Source organism: Gymnoscopelus braueri, assembly GCF_963280865.1.
Source record: "Gymnoscopelus braueri genome assembly, contig: SCAFFOLD_237, whole genome shotgun sequence".
Classification (NCBI taxonomy): domain Eukaryota; kingdom Metazoa; phylum Chordata; class Actinopteri; order Myctophiformes; family Myctophidae; genus Gymnoscopelus; species Gymnoscopelus braueri.
This window is the reverse complement of record NW_027660571.1, coordinates 29,104-47,500: the sequence shown is the minus strand read 5'-3', so window position 1 is coordinate 47,500 and position 18,397 is coordinate 29,104. Positions and strand designations below refer to the sequence as shown.

The window sequence follows — 18,397 nt, the reverse complement described above, 5'->3', positions numbered from 1 at the left end:
AAATTATTTGAGGTATTTTTACTTTACTGGAGTACTTCTAAATTTCAGTACTTTTACTTATACTCCACCACATCTCAGAGGCAAATATTGTCTACTGTATACTTTTACTCCACTACAATTATTTGAAAACTTCAGTTACTAGTTACTTTGTAGATTTTGATTATATTACAATACATATGTTAACCACTTCAACCCTATATATATTTCAGCCATTTGGCTATTTTCAAAAGATTTGTGTACATTTTATACAAAAGTTGTGAAATGGGACATTCTGCATAATGACTGAGTACTTTCTACTTTTGGTACTTTAAGTACATTTTGATACCTGTACTTTTTGCTCAAGTAATTTTTGAATTCCGGACTTTTACTTTCTATTTCTACATTGCAGTATTGATACTTTTACTTAAGTAAAACATTTGAGTACTTTTTCCACCACTGGCACTAAAGAGTGGGCACCTCGATGTACAATTGACAATTTGGTCCAAAATGTAAAATAAATAAATGCATTGTTAAGTAATGATTAGAACACGATTGAACATTTGAGCTTGTAGATCTGCTATTTTTGATATATATATATATATATACACACACACACACACACACACACATATATATATATATATATATATATATATATATATATATATATATATATATATATATATATAAATAACAGCTGCTTTCCAGGTTTGGGTCACAGATGATTGATAATATGTGTGTGTATCATCAGGTTTACAGATGATTGGTAATAGTGTGTGTATCATCAGGTTTACAATTTTTTTTTTTTAATGATTTGTACTTTATTTTTATTTTTTTAGACAAACATACAGAGAATTTTCTTTCAACATTGATGCAAGCATATTTTAGACAAGACATACAATAAACATCACAATAACCTTCAATATTCAAATAGCGACATTACTGACCATTGAACGAGACAAGACATACCATACACATAATACAAATAAACCAACCTTGAAAACATAAAGACATCAACGAAAAAAAGAAAAGAAAAAAAAAGATCAAAAATACAATGCACAAAAGCATACCACCCGCAGTCTACCCCAATCTTAACCCAGACAGATGATTGGTAATATGTGTGTCTGTATCCTCAGGTTTACAGATGGAGTCCCAGGGTGAGGTGATGGAGAGGTTGCGGACGGCCTTTCGTTCCAGGGTCACGGTGCCGGAACAGTTCCGCCGGACGCAGCTGCAGAACCTGCTGTCTCTGATCAAAGAGAACGAGCAGCAGCTCGTAGACGCTCTGCACAAAGACCTGGCCAAGGTAGGAACCCAACCCACACACCGGGGCCCCAGGCATAGGGCTGGGGCGATAAAAGCTTCAAATCAATGTCACCATTATTTCAAAATGTTTGACTCGATTACGATTAATGGCTGTGAATCGTCTGCTATCTCACGATTTGATTCCGATTATTGGGGTCACGATTCCGTTTTTTCCCGATTCTCGATTCAAAACGATTCTCAATTCAAAACGATTCTCGATTCAAAACATAGGATTTCAGGATCTACTGTACTCCAGTCTGCTGGCATGAAAGCAGAGTACATTTATGTAGCTTTTGTAATTGTAAAGGTTTTATCAACTGATAATAATGTAAACACACAAAGGTAAATCCAAGATCCAAAAATTAATAAATACATCAAAATAAACATTGATTTTCGGCAAATGAGAATCGATTCTGAATCGTCCAACATTAGAATCGCGATTCGAATAGATTTCTTCCCACACCCCTATTAATGATCATGTATTGCATGAGCTTGTAGATGGACTATTTGTCTACTATTTTCCACGCCACCATTGTACAAAGCATAATACAGGGCTTAAGTGGTCAACCAGGCTAATCCATTTAGTCGATTAAAAAAACTGTTAGAATGTTTTTTTGTGTTGATATAAGAAATGAAATGTAATCTATATATTTTTTAATTTTAAATTGGAGGTTGAACATTTTGGTTACTAATCTAAATACTTTCGGTTAATTGCCCCGCCCCACCCAAACGTGCTACTGCGTGGCCTCTCGATTGCCTAGCGAGCTCTTGGTACGCCTGCCTTGTTGAGGTAACAAAAACAAGCGCTCCTTTCCCCTCAAACAAAGTGGGGGAAAACGGTATAGTCAAAGACACAGATAACGCACATGCTCCAATGTCGCTGCATGAGCCAAAGCGCAAGGCCAGCAAAATAATAGACCAAAGAAGGACTCGCAACTCGCTTGAACGCCAGCATCCATATTCTGAGGGGAACGTTGGACAAAACAGAAATGGCAGACAAGCTCTCACGACGCGGTGTGTGCTTGTAGGTCTGCAATTTTTTGCGACATTTTGACCTTGCAGTTTTCTTCAAGTTAACTCTCAAGTTTGAGATGGGGGTCCGCAGCCAAATACATATCATTTTAGGTGGCTCTTGACATGAACAAGTTTGAGAACCACTGATATTATAGCAACATCAAAAACCTGTTAGGATTTAGAGGACATTTTGTAAAATTGGCCTCAGGTCTTAATGGGTTAAGTCGGGTATATGCAACTTGACTAAAATAATCAGTAGACATCAGCATTCGGTGTGACTAGACACACAAGATGTAATCAGCTTTCTAGTTGCTACTACACCCACTGGTTACCAAACAGTGTGCCGTAAGACAAGTTCAGCTGTGCCTTGTATCGGTCATCATATCGATATCTACAATATCGGCCTTAACAATCCAATATTGGTATCGGACCGATGTCAAAATGATATACGGTATATCGCTTTCAGCCGATATTTAATTTTATAATATTTATGTGTGAATGTGAAGCTTGAAACAGCCTTTTTGTGATGATAAAGGCTGCAGATTCAATCAATGTTTTCTGCAGACTCTTTCAAGAGGGTCAACAAGTTGCAAAAATGTTAAATAAAAGTATTATATTTAAGTTGTTGCTTTTTCAAATACAGTGTTTATGTGTGTTTTTTTCAGAATGGTCAAAATATTAACTTTTTAAACGGCTAATATTGACATCGGTCAGTATCAGTTATCAAACATAACAGCAATGTTGATATGGGTTGTCGGTATCAGCCAGATACTTCACATACTGTAGGTGCATCCCAACTCACAACGAGTCTCATCTGCGACGCGTTGTGAGCTTGTCGATCTGCTATTCATGAACATTTGTGAGCATGAAATGGGGCTTTTATTTGGTATTAGTAAATAAAAATAAAGGTTTACAACCGTTTACAGAGTATTAAGACTAGAGTGGTAACGCCTGATATCCATTTCAACCCCAGCATCCCTATTCTGCGGGGAACATTCGGCCAAAAATTGCAGATCTACAAGCTCACAAGGGCGTCGTGGCACGTTGTGAGCTTGTGAGCTTGTTTTGGTGCTATATATGTGGTGTAGATGGGGGGAGGAAAGCAGTCAAAAGTACGATTGCGTACGATTGCAACTCACTCAGGTTGGTTTAACTAAAACTAGAGGGTTTCAGTGGTTAAAGAGGCTGTTTTGCATGGATATGAGTGCCTTGAGATTTGACTTGACCTTTTGGTGTGTACTTTTCTCGTTGCATTGCACCCGTTTCCCGTCAGGCCAAATTCGAGGCGGTGCTGTCAGAGCTGGACATCGTGGCAAATGACATCTATTGTGCCTTGGACAACCTCAAGAGTTGGATGCAGCCCGAATCCGCAGCCACGAACCTGGTACGTTGCATTTTCTCTTTTAACAGTAGCCTATACAATAGAAAGCAAAACCTGCTCGGTGGCCTTGTGGTTAGAGTGGCCCATGAAAATGGGACCCAATGCCTTCCTTCTTGGCACTAAAGGCTTCATGGGGTGTGTAATTGATCTCCGGCATGAGAGAGCCCACATTTCTACCACTCATTCAAGAGGTAATTCCCACTTGGCCAGCAGCCACGGTGGAGATATTGCGCTCATGAGCTTCAGGCAGTACTACTTCTCAACCAGCAGGTGTCCTACCCGACACCAGGGTCTCTCAATGGAAGAGTAGGGAGACCAGCTCCAACCACCACCGCAATCACACTTTATTCATTCAATTAAGTTCTGGTTGGCAGCTTTAAATACCAAATGCTATTGTATTGAATTTGATTGCAAAAAAGCAACACATTTTGTCTACTCTACATCTTAGCTGCTGTTAAACTCAAGTCGACACCAGAGCAAAGAAGGCCTTCGGCTCACTTCAAGCACGCTCACAAATGAGCCAAGGGGATCGTAAAAAAAAGCTGTGTCAATTAGGACAAATTAGCACTCTTGAAACAAGAGGTTAAAAAGCCAACAAGAATGCTGGCCATTTCTTTTGGGGGCATTACTAGAAGGAATAGTCACCTAGGCTCAGCTATATATATATATATAGACCAATTATTTGTTTACCAACATTGAGACTGGATGCACAGGTGATTGTTTCATACAATCAATTCTCAACCTGTTGTTTCTGGGTGCACTGGTTTCAGCACACCCCAACCCCCTCTTGTGTGTTGGCTAGTGCTGCACGCCGTAGCGAGACCTGACAGAATGGGTTTGACGCTTGCGCAGTATGACGCTTGCAACTAGTGTAACGTCGTCTGTTAAGGGGTCTATATATAAACACACATATATATGTATACATTTTTATTTAAATTTTTTTTTTTGGGGGGGGGGATCTGCGGCCAAATACATATAATTTTAGGGGTCCTTGACATGAAAACGTTTTGAGAAAACCACTGATATAGCAACATGAGTTTTTTCAGGAAACTGTTAGAAGACATCAGGCCTCAGGTCTTAATGGGTATCAAGAAGATGAACACCAGCTGACATCCAGTATTTATCGAAGTATGTGCGATGTCAATATGTCCGTGTGCATGTTTGTTCATTACATTTCAGGCCACAAAGGTGGACACCTGCTTTATCCAAAGGGAACCACTGGGCGTGGTTCTAATCATCGGCGCGTGGAACTACCCCATCCATCTGGTGCTGCTGCCCATGGTTGCAGCCATCGCTGCAGGTAAGCCACACGTCTGCTAGGGCAGCAACTACCCAATATGTTCTCAATGTTTATGCTATCTATCCATCATTTCTGCGATTTGATCAAATAATCGAGAAGCGTTTGTTTTTAGGATCGACTCAATCAATTAGTCTGATTAACCTAGACCAGGGGTCTTCAACAGGGGGTCCGTGACCCCTAGGGGGTCCTCAGAGTTACTACAGGGTGGGGGCGCCAAATCTTTCTGTGATATGATTTTTAAAGGTATCATGACATTCATTTTCACTTTTTTTATTTTCAATGTTTTATTTGGGGTTTTATGACCTCAATTACACCCAAAAAACCTGAATTTAGAACATTCAGTGGATTTTCTGTGGTCTGGGGTTTTCTGAATAATTAGGCTGAAAAGTAATCTGAGCTTGGCCCTTCGACAGTGAGGTCACTGTCGATTAATCCCGCCCACTCTCCTCCTCGCCCCTCCCCTCCCCTATCCTTTCCTTTGGGGGGGGGGGGGGGAGCAGAGGCGATGATTGACAGGCAAAATCCCTCACCAGCGACACCCGCAGGCAAAGATTTCTTTTTTCATTGCAGTTGAAAAGGCTTTAGAAATGTGAGAGAAAAACACCTGCCATTGATCACTGGAATGGGATTTTCACTTAAAACTTTTTGTACACTTTTGAAGGACCAGGACAAAGACTTTGAATGTGGTGTAAAAGTGAATGTCATTAAACCTTTAATGTTTTACATTAACCACTTGAACCCGAGCATCCCCATCCTGTGGAGAACTTTAGCCAACAAATAGGCGATCTACAAGCTCACAACGACTCGCGCTGCGAGGCGCTGTGAGCTTGTAGATCGGCTATTTTTGGATTTTTTTTTGATCGGCTATTTTTGGGATTTTTTTCTTATGAAGACGTTTGGTGTAGATGTAAAAAGAGGGTCTCTGCTTCATCTCTCTCCCAGCTAGGGGGTCCTTAGCCTGAAAACATTGAAGACCCCTGACCTAGACAGACCCCTGACCTAGACACAATGTGTCGCCATGCGACAGTTCGTGTTTTGGCAATTTTTCTGTATTTATAAATAATCACTCATAATCACATGGCCAAAACTGTTACAGGCATTTTTTGGCTCCCACGGTCCATTCATACTTGATTAATAGATTATTTTATGTGTTATGAATTGATTAAATAGATGTATTAACTGTTGCACCCTTAACTCTCTCAGTGCCAATGAAAAAAAAATAATATTGCGAACCATGCCAACTTTTTTCTTTTTTTTTTTCAAAGTAAAAAAAAAGTGCTTAGGAAGCGAGATACTGCCTTTTTCAGTTATAGGTTAAACAAAGAGTGGATGGAGCTGCAAATCTTCAGATAATGATATCTTGGGTTCTGAACACTTTAAAAAAAAAAAAAAAAAAAAAAAAACTTAAACTCGGGATTTCTCGTTCTGGCACTGAGGGTATAACCCTAAAACTCGGGATAACTCGGGGTCTGGCACTGAGAGAGTTAAGACTATAGGTAATCTAGATGGGTAAAACTTGACAAAAAGACATCTTTCTTGTTAAATTCATGTCGGTGCTGCAGTATGAAAAAGACACAGAATCTCTGTGAAGGTTACAATGATAAACATGAGACCATCTGCCAATATTCAGTGGTGGAAAAAGTACTCAAATGTTTTATTTAAGTGAAAGTATCAATAGTGCAATGTAGAAGTACTTTGTTACAAACAAAAGTCCAAAATTCAAAATGTACTTGAGTAAAAGTACAAAAGTATTGGTATCAAAATGTACTTAAAGTACCAAAAGTAAAAGTACTAAAATGCTTGAAAATAGCAGATCTACAAGCTCACAACGCGTCACGATGCGACGCGTTGTGAGCTTGTAGATCGGCTATTTTCAAATAGCCTAGGTATAAAATAGGGCTAAAGTGGTTAATGTATGTTTTATAATGTAATAATTTATATCTGCAAAGTAACTAGTAACTAAAGTTTTTAAATAATTGGAGTAAAAGTACAATATTTGCCTCTGAGATGTAGTGGAGTAGAAGTAAAAGTATTGAAAATGGGAAATGCTCCAGTAAAGTCAAAATTCCTCAAAAGTGTACTTAAGTACAGTACTTGAGTAAATGTACTTAGTTACTTTACACCACTGCCAATATTGGAGTAAGCTCATGAACCTTGCTCTACCAGGCAGGCACTGGCTGGCTTCTATGGTCAAAGTTCATTGGCATTTGAGTCCACACAGTATTTGATACAGTAATTCTCAACCTGTTTCATTTCAAGCACCCCCAGTTTGATATGCATTTCGCCAGGGGTCCCCAACCATTTTTGCACCAAGTACCACTTCCATAATAGTCAATATTAGGGATGGGCATTTGGACCTTTTTTTGGGGTAAACATTTAACCTTTGGACTGTGGGTGGTTAACCGTCCTATGACGTCATATCAATATATAATTGAGGGCAGTTCAAATAGGGCCTAAAACATATTGTAACATACATTAGGTCTATATCTCATTCTGTAAGCTTGTTTTATTCTCTTCAAATGATCTTTATTAGGTATTGTAAAATATTGTATGAGGAACAATTATAGATTAGTGATTTATTCCATTAATATTCTGTTCATATTTTATTTTTTATATGACTTAATGTAGGTTAATTTCATTAAGTCCTAAACAGTTAGAGAGACACAATCCGGCTAAACACTGTCCCATCCCTCAATATACTGTACTCGATATGTTTCGATGGTCGGTTCCGTCATTCACCTGAAAGATTTGAAAGGTTAAGCCATGGTTAAATGGATTCCATATCATTGCTGTCGGGGAAGAAAACATGTACTCCAGATTTATTCTTTTTATGTTTTTTTGTTTTATTTTGGTAAATGAATAACCCATTGCATCAAACAAGTGTGTCACACAAACGTAGTGAAAATAGCAGATCTACAACCTCACAACATGACACAACGCAACAGTGAGCTTGTAGATCTGCTATTTTCACTATTTCCAAAATGTTTTTATATTGAAAGTGGTGGAGTGTCTGTTTTTTTTTTTTTAAATTAGAAAAAATAAAAAAATAATTAAATAAAATAAAAAAATATTTAAACTATATAAATAGTTTTGGACATGCAATGTTTCGACCCGACGGCAACAATGTGATAACTGCAGTTTCAGTTCTACGCTATCCCTGACCTGAAAATGTACCTTCTTCATGGAGGAAGTCTGTGAATGAGACCCCGGTCATACAAATGCTTGCATACAACTGTGTACACACAAGGAGAGAAATATGCACACACGCCTTATGTCTGTTGAAAAAGGCAAAACAAATGTTCGTAGTAATGTATAACAAGTTTGTTAAGCTGGATAGACGGGAGGGGGGGGGACTAGTAATGGATAGTTGACAAACCTGTCTACCAATGACATCATTGGTAGGCACGTTTTTCTTTTCCTGGAAAGTTAGCATGCTGAAATAGAAGCCGTTGTTCCATTAATAAAAAAAAACCGATGATGTCACTGGTAGGCCAGGTTTCGGAACGGTCCACAGCCCTCCTCTGAGACACAGTGAAAAGACAGAAATGGTGGCGCCTTATAATGATCGTTAGTGAGGACCAATTACATTGAAAATGGGACAACTTGAGTTCCCCCACTCAATGCGTTGCAATGAGCGATAGCAGCAAGAGATTGGCTAAGATAAGTCATTGTATGCTTGGTTGTGTGCGGGTGTCGCATTCCGTAAATAGCCGATCTAGCTTGTAGGTCGGCTATTTTCAGCATGCAGCTAAATACAAATCAGGAATTACGATGCCATGACAGCCTACCAAAATAGATTTTTGTCGACAAAATCGACTGTAGATTTAGTTGACTAAAATCTTATGATATTTAATCAACTAAAACTAGACTAAAACTTTTCAGATAACTAATATGTGTCACTATACTTAATAAGTTAGCTGTCAAAATTAACGCTGCGGTGTAGGGTAGGCGTGTGCCACACAATGTATAATATATATTTTTAATGCATTATATTGACCAATGTTATCACTGATTGGTTGTTGATGTGTCCAATCAGGGAACTGCGTGGTGCTCAAGCCCTCAGAAATCAGCGCAGCCACTGAGCGTATGGTGGCAGAACTCATCCCTAAATACATGAACCAGGTACAGTAAGAACTCATTCCTATACATGTCCCAGGTACAGTAAGAACTCATTACTAGTAATTACATGTCCCGCGTACAGTATAAACTCATCCCTAAATACACAAACCAGGTACAGTAAGAACTCATTCCTATACTGTACATGTCCCACGTACAGTAAGAACTCATTCCCAAATACATGTCTCGGGTACAGTACAAACTCCTTCACTCACTTTATAACCTTTTATATTTTTTCACACGTCGCACGCACACTTGATAAATGTCGACGAGTGCGTTGAGTAACACTTCAGTGGCGACTTGGCAACAGTGTAGCTCAGGAGTTCTCAAACTTTTTTATTTCAAGGACCCCCATAACTCTGAGAGTGTACAAATGGAACCAAATGGACCCTTAAGGGTACACCCTCCTTGAGGGGGGGGGGGGTCTAAATAGGTAACTCTGAGAGTGTACAAATGGAACCAATTTGGTTCCATTTGTACACTCTCAGCGTTACACACCTGTAAGGGCCTATTTGGACCCCCGTCGAGGGCCCCTGGACACCACTTTGAGAAACCATCGGTGTAGCTGACCACGCTGGGTCGTTTTGTAGCGTACGTCTCTGCTAGTGTTGAACGCAGCACGTGAGGCAGAAAAACCAAATGGGCCTGATTGACCGGCTTTTGACGGCCTGTCAGGTCAAGTTACAAACGAACGGGTGACCTACATTCCATTCTATACATTCCACACACCATTCCTGCTACACCAGGTACCACCCCTATGCAGCCACGAGGCACCTTTTTTTAAATATGTACACTGTATTGCACCTTCACCTTTTACACTATAGAACTGAGATGCGCAGGATTCTAGTAGCATACATACAACTATGTATTTTCAGTGAAGAGATTTACTGTAGAGAAATGGTAGTGGCACCTAGTATAGTGGTTCTTCTTGTTTTTTGTTTTGTTCACTAATGTTTATTCGTTTAGCTTATTATGTTTCCTTTCTTGTGATTTTTAAATCAATTTGTATTGATTGTTGAATCACTTTCTGTTTTAGTGTTTACATGTATTGATATGATCTTTCTTTTTGCAGGACTGCTATGCAGTTGTTACGGGCGGGGCAGAGCAGACTAAGGCACTTCTAGAGAATAAGTTTGACCACATCTTCTACACAGGTACACATACCTACAGACATTCATCTTTTACACATACTATACTATATTAATTACTAATGACTTATTATCTATGATTTTGTGCTGGATGCTGATCATCCTCATCATAATATTTCAGATTTATATAGCACTTTTCCAAGTACCCGAACTCGCTTTACATTTGGGGAGATCATTTTCATCATCACCTAATCTAGCGCAGTGATTATTTATTTTATTTTTTCAAAGACCCCTAGTTTGATATCATTTGGACCCTTAAGGCAGTTGTAGAATCATTATTAGACTGTATAATACACCAAGATCATTATGCACATTAACATACGCTAATGTTCTCTTTTTTTGCTCATTTTTTTTTGGTTTTATTATTGTTGTTATTATTACCTACAGTATGCTGCTGCATTGTCTGAAGGAAGCCGAACAAAAATATGTTTTACTCTTACAGTATGTACCTGTACACAAGATGTAACAATATAAACACAACCTTGAACATTTAATGCAGGGGTTTTCAACAGGGGGTCCGGGACCCCTTGGGGGTCCTCAGAGTTACTATAGGGGGGCTGCCAAATCTTTGTGTGTTTGTATTTGTCTTTTTTTATATTAACCACTTGAACCCTATTATCCCTATTCTGAAGAGAACTTAAGCCAAAAATAGCAGATCTACAAGCTCACAACGCTTGTGAGCTTGTAGATCGGCTATTTTCGGCAAAGGGGTTTGGTGTTGCTTGGTCTATGAAATCCATGAATACAAATTTATACAGTTGGGGTCCCCCCCTTGCTTCATCTGTCTTTCAGCTAGAGGCAAATATTCAACTTTTTACTCCACTACAATTATTTGAAAACTTTAGATACTAGTTACTTTGTGGATTTAGATTATTATTACAAAACATACATTACTCACTTCAGCCCTATTTACATTTCGGCCAAATAAAAATAGCCGACCTACAAAGTCACGACCTTGTAGATTTGCTATTTTCAAAAGATTTTTATCTTTGAAATGGGACATTCTGCATAATGAGCACGTTTACTTTTGGTACTTTAACACAGCTCCATTCACTCCTTGGTTAACTTATTACTTTAAAATCCTGTATCTCGGCTCCTGTGTACTTTTTTTTTTACCATGTTATTTTGGGTGAAACATGCTATTTTCAACTGGCTGCAATTATGGAACGGATTACCGCAATCGGATTATTTTTTTCCACGATTCTACGAGACTCCTGTGTGTGTGTGTGTGTAATGAGGGGATCACCGTGAGGACGGTGATCACGGAAAATATTTTGTGACTACTTAAAAAATGGTTAAAAAAGGTTAAAACAATACTGGCAGTGGGAAAAAAAAAAAAAAAAAAAAACTCTGGCGGGGAATGTGTTAAGTACACTTTGATACGAATACTTTTGTACTTTTACTCAAGTAAACTTTGAATTCTGGACTTTCACTTCCAGAATCGAGTACTTTCTCCACCACTGCTTTTTAAATGGGTTAAAATGACTCTGCGTCCCCAGGTTCCCAGGCGGTGGCGCGGAGCATCCTGCAGGCGGCGGCGCTCCACCTGACCCCCGTGACGCTGGAGCTGGGCGGCAAGACGCCGTGCTTCATCTACGGGAAGGTGCACATCCAGTCGGCCGCCCGCCGCCTGGCGTGGGCCAAGTTCTTCAACGCGGGCCAGAGCTGCGTGGCGCCGGACTACGTGCTCTGCTCGCCGGAGACGCGCGACGCCCTGGTGCCCGCGCTGCGGCAGATCCTGGAGGACTTCTACGGCAAGGAGCCCCGCAGCAGCCCGGACCTGGGCCGCATCGTCACCGACCGCCACTGGACGCGGCTCACCGACATGCTGCAGAAGACCCAGGCCAGGGTGGTCATCGGAGGGGACGGCGACCGCGAGGAGAAGTACATGGGTGGGTTTACATCATCATCATAATAATAATAATAATAATGTATTAATATTAATGCATTTTATTTATAATGCACAAAATCAGGTAAAAAACTAAAAGAAGACCCTTTCTTGGGGGAAAAGATCGATTTAGAACGAATTAAAAGACCTTAGAAAAAGCTTTTGGTTCCCAAACAGTGGGTCGCGACTCAGGACCCATTTGTGTGGTCGCGGGTCCATTTTTATGGGTCGTAAATATCCCCTTTACTTTTTTTTCATTTCCTACATTTTGTTTTTAATTATAAAAAAAAAAGAGAATCCCCCCCACAATAAAAAAAAAATCATGAATTAAAACAAATTCAGACATTTTTCCACAAATTCCATAAATTCGAAAACAAATGTTTAAGAAGTAGTGGAAATAGCCGATCTACAAGCTCACAATGTGTCGCAAGGCGACGCGTTGTGAGCTTGTAGATCGGCTGTTTCCACTAGTTTGTGTCACAGCGAGACATCAAATTCCCCTTTTTGGGTCTTGAGCTAAAACGTTCGGGACCAGCTGCGTCACATGGGTTAAAGTTCTCAGTCTCCACGACTCATCTCAGTCATTTAGATTCCATAGAAGCCAGCATGTCTTCTTATGGAAGCATGCTGCGCAGAGAAAATAACAGATCTACAAGCTCTCAATGCGTCCCAGTAAATTGGCTATTTTGGGGTTATTATATATTTTTTTACATCAGAGCATTTGAAGTGGTCAAACTAGCAATATGTACAGAAGCATCTTCCATGACATCTTAATAGTCTTGGGATATTTCATGTTAAAGCAAACGTCAAAGCCTCAATCTGTGATTTCTTCACCTGGTTATATATGAGTAAAACATAATCATTTAACATATTGTGTTAATTGTTTAGGAAACAATTTTAAGATTTCTTTGGCTATTCAAACATAGCAGATCTACAAGCTCATAACAGATGAGCACTATAGATCTGAGCTTGTAGATCTGCTAAATATTTGAATATATATATTTTTTAAAGTGAACATTTGTTACTCAAATCTTTGCTTCACGGGGGTCCCTGGAACTAAATATTTTGAGATGGGTCCTCGGCCAAATACATATCATTTTGACATGAAAATGTTTGAGCACCACTGATATAGCAACATGCGTTTTTCAGAAAACTGTTAGGATTTAGAAGACATTTGTAGAATCCCCAGAAGCAAAGATTTGGGTTACAAATGTTTGCAAAAATCGGCCTCCTGGTGGCGCTATAACAGGCCAATTTGAAAAATTCAGGGTCAGAGGTTCAGCTTTGGCGTCCAGGCAGTGTTTGCGCACAGTTTCGCAGCGACCGGGCCAACAGTGCCAGAGATTAGCTGCTCACAGACAGACGGACACAGGGACGGACAGGGTGCAAAACATAGTGGTGCCTGGTGGAGACAATAACTGGAACAAATTAAATAGCTGATTTACAACACGTCACTTCGCTATTTCTGCTTTTTGGGGGAAAATGTTTGAAAATGTATGAAAATATTTCAACATGGAAACAATTATGATGATTTATGCAAAACAATTGCCAATTATCTCAAATAATTGTGATTAGTCGATTCTGTAATAATTATGACGGGCCTAATGTTGGATGTTTTAGTAACAGTAGTGTGTTACTCTACCAGCTCCCACAGTGGTGGTGGACGTGCCGGTGGGAGATATTCTGATGGGAGAGGAGATTTTTGGGCCCATCCTGCCCATCCTGACCGTGGACTCTCTGGAGGAAGGCATCGAGTTCATCAACCGCAAGGACAAAGCCCTGGCCCTCTACGTCTTCTCTGAAGAATCCTCGGTAAGACTTAAAAAAAACGGTACACTCTCACTCTCTCTCGCTCTCACTCTTAAAGGGATAGTTCACCCCCAAAATATTTTTTTTTCCTATCGATTCCACACCCCATTGGAGACTTGAATTCAAGGATATTGTTTTAGTTTTTATCGCACTAAGCCAATAATTTGATGACCGGTGCGGCTCTGGTAGGAGACTCAAAGTGTCAACTTTGAGTCTCCTATAGCATCTCCATTAGCATCTTTCCGCCGGTCATCAAATTATTGGCATAGGAATATGACAAGAACAAAAAAATCTACATGAATTCAAGGCTTCATGGGGTGTGTAATTGATACAAAGAGTGTCCAACTCATACAAAGAGTGTCCAATAAAAGTTGTGAAAAATAGCCGATCTACGAACTCACTTGTTCTGTTTCCTGAAAAGTAACGCTTTTTGGACATGCACGGTGACGCACGCCGATGATATTACGCCCACGCATGGAAGTGTGTCTTCACGCCCACACAATGTTTGAACTTATCAACCGTTAACGTATAATGTGTTTATTAGCACAAATAGCCTAGCTGAAATGAGGGTAAACATAGACTTCTCACTGTCGGTGGTAAACGAGCGGGTTGTCACACACAGAGCCAGGAGGATCAAATAAATATGACATTGATGAGCGCTGCTCATCTCTAAAAGTTTAGCTTTTAGAGTGAAAAAAAATGAGTGGCACCCACAGTCAATACACCAGAGAGAGCAACCACGACCTGGTACCCCCGAAATTTTGAACAAATGTGGGAAAATTCATGGATATGTTTTTGCAAATTTGATGACCAGCAGCAGTTCCGGTAGGAGACACAAAGAGTCTACTTTGTGTCTCCTACTGGAACCGCTGCCTACCTGTCCGCTGGTCATCAAATTATTGGCTTAGGAATGTGACAAAAACGAAAAAATATCCATTCATTCAAGTCTTCGTAGGGTGACTAATCGATAGAGATTCTTTTTTTTTGTTGGGTGAACTATCCCTTTTTAAAGGCTGTGAATCACTGGTTTCTTTCAAAACATCGATCAGGAAATCAGGATTTTAATTCCCATCCAAAGGAGGTGTCATTCACTGCCGCCTCCCCCCTCCCCCCCTTTTTGTACATAGTGTTTGTATTTGTTGATGACATGTATTCACGTGTTAAGATGCCACAGTATGTTGATGAATTGTATACGTTGGACCACAATGGAAACGAGTCCCAAGGACTTTTTTGTGTTGTCCCTTTAGCCTTAATTTCTTACTGTACCACTAGCTGTTTACATTTCTGACGAATAGATTATTCAATCAATCGAAAAAGCAATGTTTCAGCTTGAAGCACTCTGTCAAAAAGACCCCTGGTGTATGCCTACTGCAGTATACTTACAATATAAGTATATAGGTTTACTCAGGAGTTTTACTGTGAATGCTACCTTTGGTCGAAAGGAGAATTGTATTATTCATTGGAAAATAACAAAACCAGTATTCTGCTCCCATTGTGTGATACAAGCTCACATGTTTTTCATAAAACTAAGGTTAGGATTTAGAAGGTGTTTTTAAAATCGGCTCTAATGTCTAAATGGGTTATTATTCATGCCATTAGAATTATTTGAGGCAATTAGTTTGTTTGTTTCGGGTGGAAACCTCATCTATTCAAAAATAAATCACTGGTTAAATATTTATAAAAACCCACTGACTTAAAGGTAGGGCAAGTGATATTTTTTGGTTAAAACAAAAAGTGTTTTGTTAAAAGGTTAAAGCACTATATTTTTATAGTAGCCTAATCATTGCTATATAGAGTGTTTGCTCAGTCACAGGTCTCTCCAGCTCTTTAATAAACAGAACATACATTTTCAGATCGGTGACAAAATCTCAGCCAATCAGGAGAGAGTACCCATTTATAAGCTTAATTTTTTATAGTGTTCCAGTTCCAATTTGTTCAGCTCATTTCTTTGTGTCATCACTTCCAATTTCACTTGTTTAATATGTATCCTGGCTGAGTTCTCTATCCTGATTGGATAAAATTGGTATCCTGACCGGAAAATGCATTTTCTGTTTAATAAAGAGCTGGAGAGACATGGAGACGCTTGTTACTGAACAAACACTCTATAGCAATGACTACGATTAGAATATAGAGCTATTTAACACTTATTTTAACCAAAGAAAATCACTTACCCTACCTTTAACCACTTGCACGGGTTTCGAAATCTTTCTAAAATAGTGAAAATAGCCATTTTTGGGCAACACTCTTGCATAACGAAGATAATGAGTAGATTCATAATATAACTGTTTTTCCAAGGTGGTGGACACAGTTCTGAAGCAGACCAGCAGTGGAGGATTCTGCTCCAATGATGGCATCCTCCACATGACTCTACCCAGCCTGCCCTTTGGAGGAGTTGGTAAGAACAGCACGTTGGAACTCTGCCTCAACAACAAATAGTCAGTGACGGAAGACATAGATATAGAAACCTAGATACCTCATTGGCCTCTGCAGTTCATTGGACCGACCTGTATCGCGGCAGCCATTTTGGAGAAGGCAAGCTTCCTGACTACTGGCCAATCACAGCTCGTCTTTTCCGGGACTTGTCAGAATCTAGTTGTATAAAAATATCCTGTTATATTTTTATACAACTACATTCTGCCAAGTCCCGGAACAGGCGCGCTGTGATTGGCCAGCAGTCAGGAAGCTTGCCTTCTCTAAAATGCCGCCCGAGATACAGACGTCTATGGAAGAAGTACTAACATTTGCTACTTAAGTACAGGTGTCAATACGGCAATGCAGAGTAAAAGTCTGGTATTCAAAATTTACTTGAGTAAAAGTATCAAAGTATTGGCATCAAAATATACCTAAAGTACCAAAAGTAAAAGTACTCTTTAGGCAGAATGTCCTATTTTAAGTTTTCAAATATCAGATCTACAAGCTCACAATGCGTCACATTGTAGATCTGCTATTTTCAAATGGCCGAAATGTATATAGGGCTGAAGTGGTTATGTTTTGTAATAATAATCAAAATCTACAAAGTAACTAGTAACTAAAGTTTTCTAAATAATTGTAGTGGAGTAAAAGTATAATATTTGCCTATGAGATGTAGTGGAGTAGAAATAAAAGTATTGGAAATGATCTAGTAAAGTAAAAAAAATCCTCCAAGTGTACTTAAGTAGTAGTGAATGTACTTAGTTACTTCACACCAAACCATGCGTGCTTGTCACCTTCCTTCCCTGCAGGCGCCAGTGGGTGGGGCAGCTACCACGGCCACTGGGGTTTCGAGACGTTCAGCCACCGGCGCGCCGTGATGCTGCGCGGCTGGGCCCTGGAGTTCATCAACGGCCTGCGCTACCCGCCCTACACGGAACGCAACCTGAGCTGGCTGCGCTGGACCGCCTGCGCCAAGAAGGACTGGACCAGCTGCTCCGTGATGTGATGAGATATGACATGACGTGACGTCCACAAAGCAAGGAGGCAGTCGTTAAGGGGTGTTAATTGTCAATTGTCACCTCCCTAGTTTTCAAATTTAACCCATTTAAACCGGGAACACATCTAACCACTTAAACCGTTGTTTTATACTTTGGCTATTCAAAAATAGCCGATCTACAAGCTCATAGCGCGGCACCGAGTGCTGCGCTATGAGCTTGTAGATCTGCCATTTGTTTTAAATCGGGAAAATGTGTGTAAATCTTTGAATATAAATTTTTTTTTAAAGCGAACATTTTTAACTCAAATATAATCAGTGGTTCTCAAACGTTTTCATGTCAAGGACCACCCAAAATGATATGTATTTGGCCGCGGACCCCCATCTCAAAATATGTTGTTCCAGGGACCCCCAGAAGCAAAGATTTGAGTTACAAATGTTCGCTTTAAAAATATATGTATTCAAAGATTTACACAAATGTTCATGATTTAAAAAAAAAAAATGGCCAGGATAATGGATAATGGTAAAAAAAAAAAAAAGAAAAGATAATGGTAAAAAAAAATAATGGTAAAAAAAAAAAACATAAAAAATATCCATGAATCCAAGTCTCCAAGGGGTGACTAATTGATTGAAAAAAGCCATTTTGGGGGTGACCTATCCCTTTAATTTACCACAAAAAAAAATAGGATATACAAGGTTTCTGCCCAAGGCAGCAAGACAAACTGACATTGTGGAGTACCATTGTTCAGTAACAGGGGTCTTCCCGTCTCGCCAGTAAACAGAAAATACTTTTATCAGATGGAATACAAATTTCAATCAATCAAGAAAGAAAACCCCACAAAAGATTATGTACCAGCTTGTGTTCCATTTCCAATTGTGTCTGCTCATGTATTTGTACCATGACTTCCAATTGAATCCACCAGGAACACATCTGTGTAACCACTTTAACCATTATTTTTATACTTTGGCTATTCAAAAATAGCAGATATACAAGCTCGTAGCGTGGCACCGCGCTACGAGCTTGTAGATCTACTATTTTTGAAAAATCTTG

General features: G+C 39.5%; 1 protein-coding gene across 1 annotated transcript in view; it reads left to right on the top strand.

Moving 5' to 3' along the window:
* LOC308081436 (aldehyde dehydrogenase family 3 member B1-like) overlaps window positions 1-17,939 on the top strand; it is a 19,352-nt gene extending 1,413 nt beyond the window's left edge. The window contains exons 2-10 of the mRNA XM_080457803.1: window positions 1,116-1,285; window positions 3,572-3,682; window positions 4,859-4,979; window positions 9,016-9,101; window positions 10,168-10,249; window positions 11,743-12,135; window positions 13,777-13,943; window positions 16,236-16,335; window positions 17,162-17,939. Coding sequence (XP_080313929.1) covers window positions 1,124-1,285; window positions 3,572-3,682; window positions 4,859-4,979; window positions 9,016-9,101; window positions 10,168-10,249; window positions 11,743-12,135; window positions 13,777-13,943; window positions 16,236-16,335; window positions 17,162-17,358 — 1,419 coding nt within the window. The 5' untranslated portion in view covers window positions 1,116-1,123 and the 3' untranslated portion in view covers window positions 17,359-17,939. The remainder of the gene's footprint in view (window positions 1-1,115; window positions 1,286-3,571; window positions 3,683-4,858; window positions 4,980-9,015; window positions 9,102-10,167; window positions 10,250-11,742; window positions 12,136-13,776; window positions 13,944-16,235; window positions 16,336-17,161) is intronic.
* Window positions 17,940-18,397: the final 458 nt, after the last annotated feature.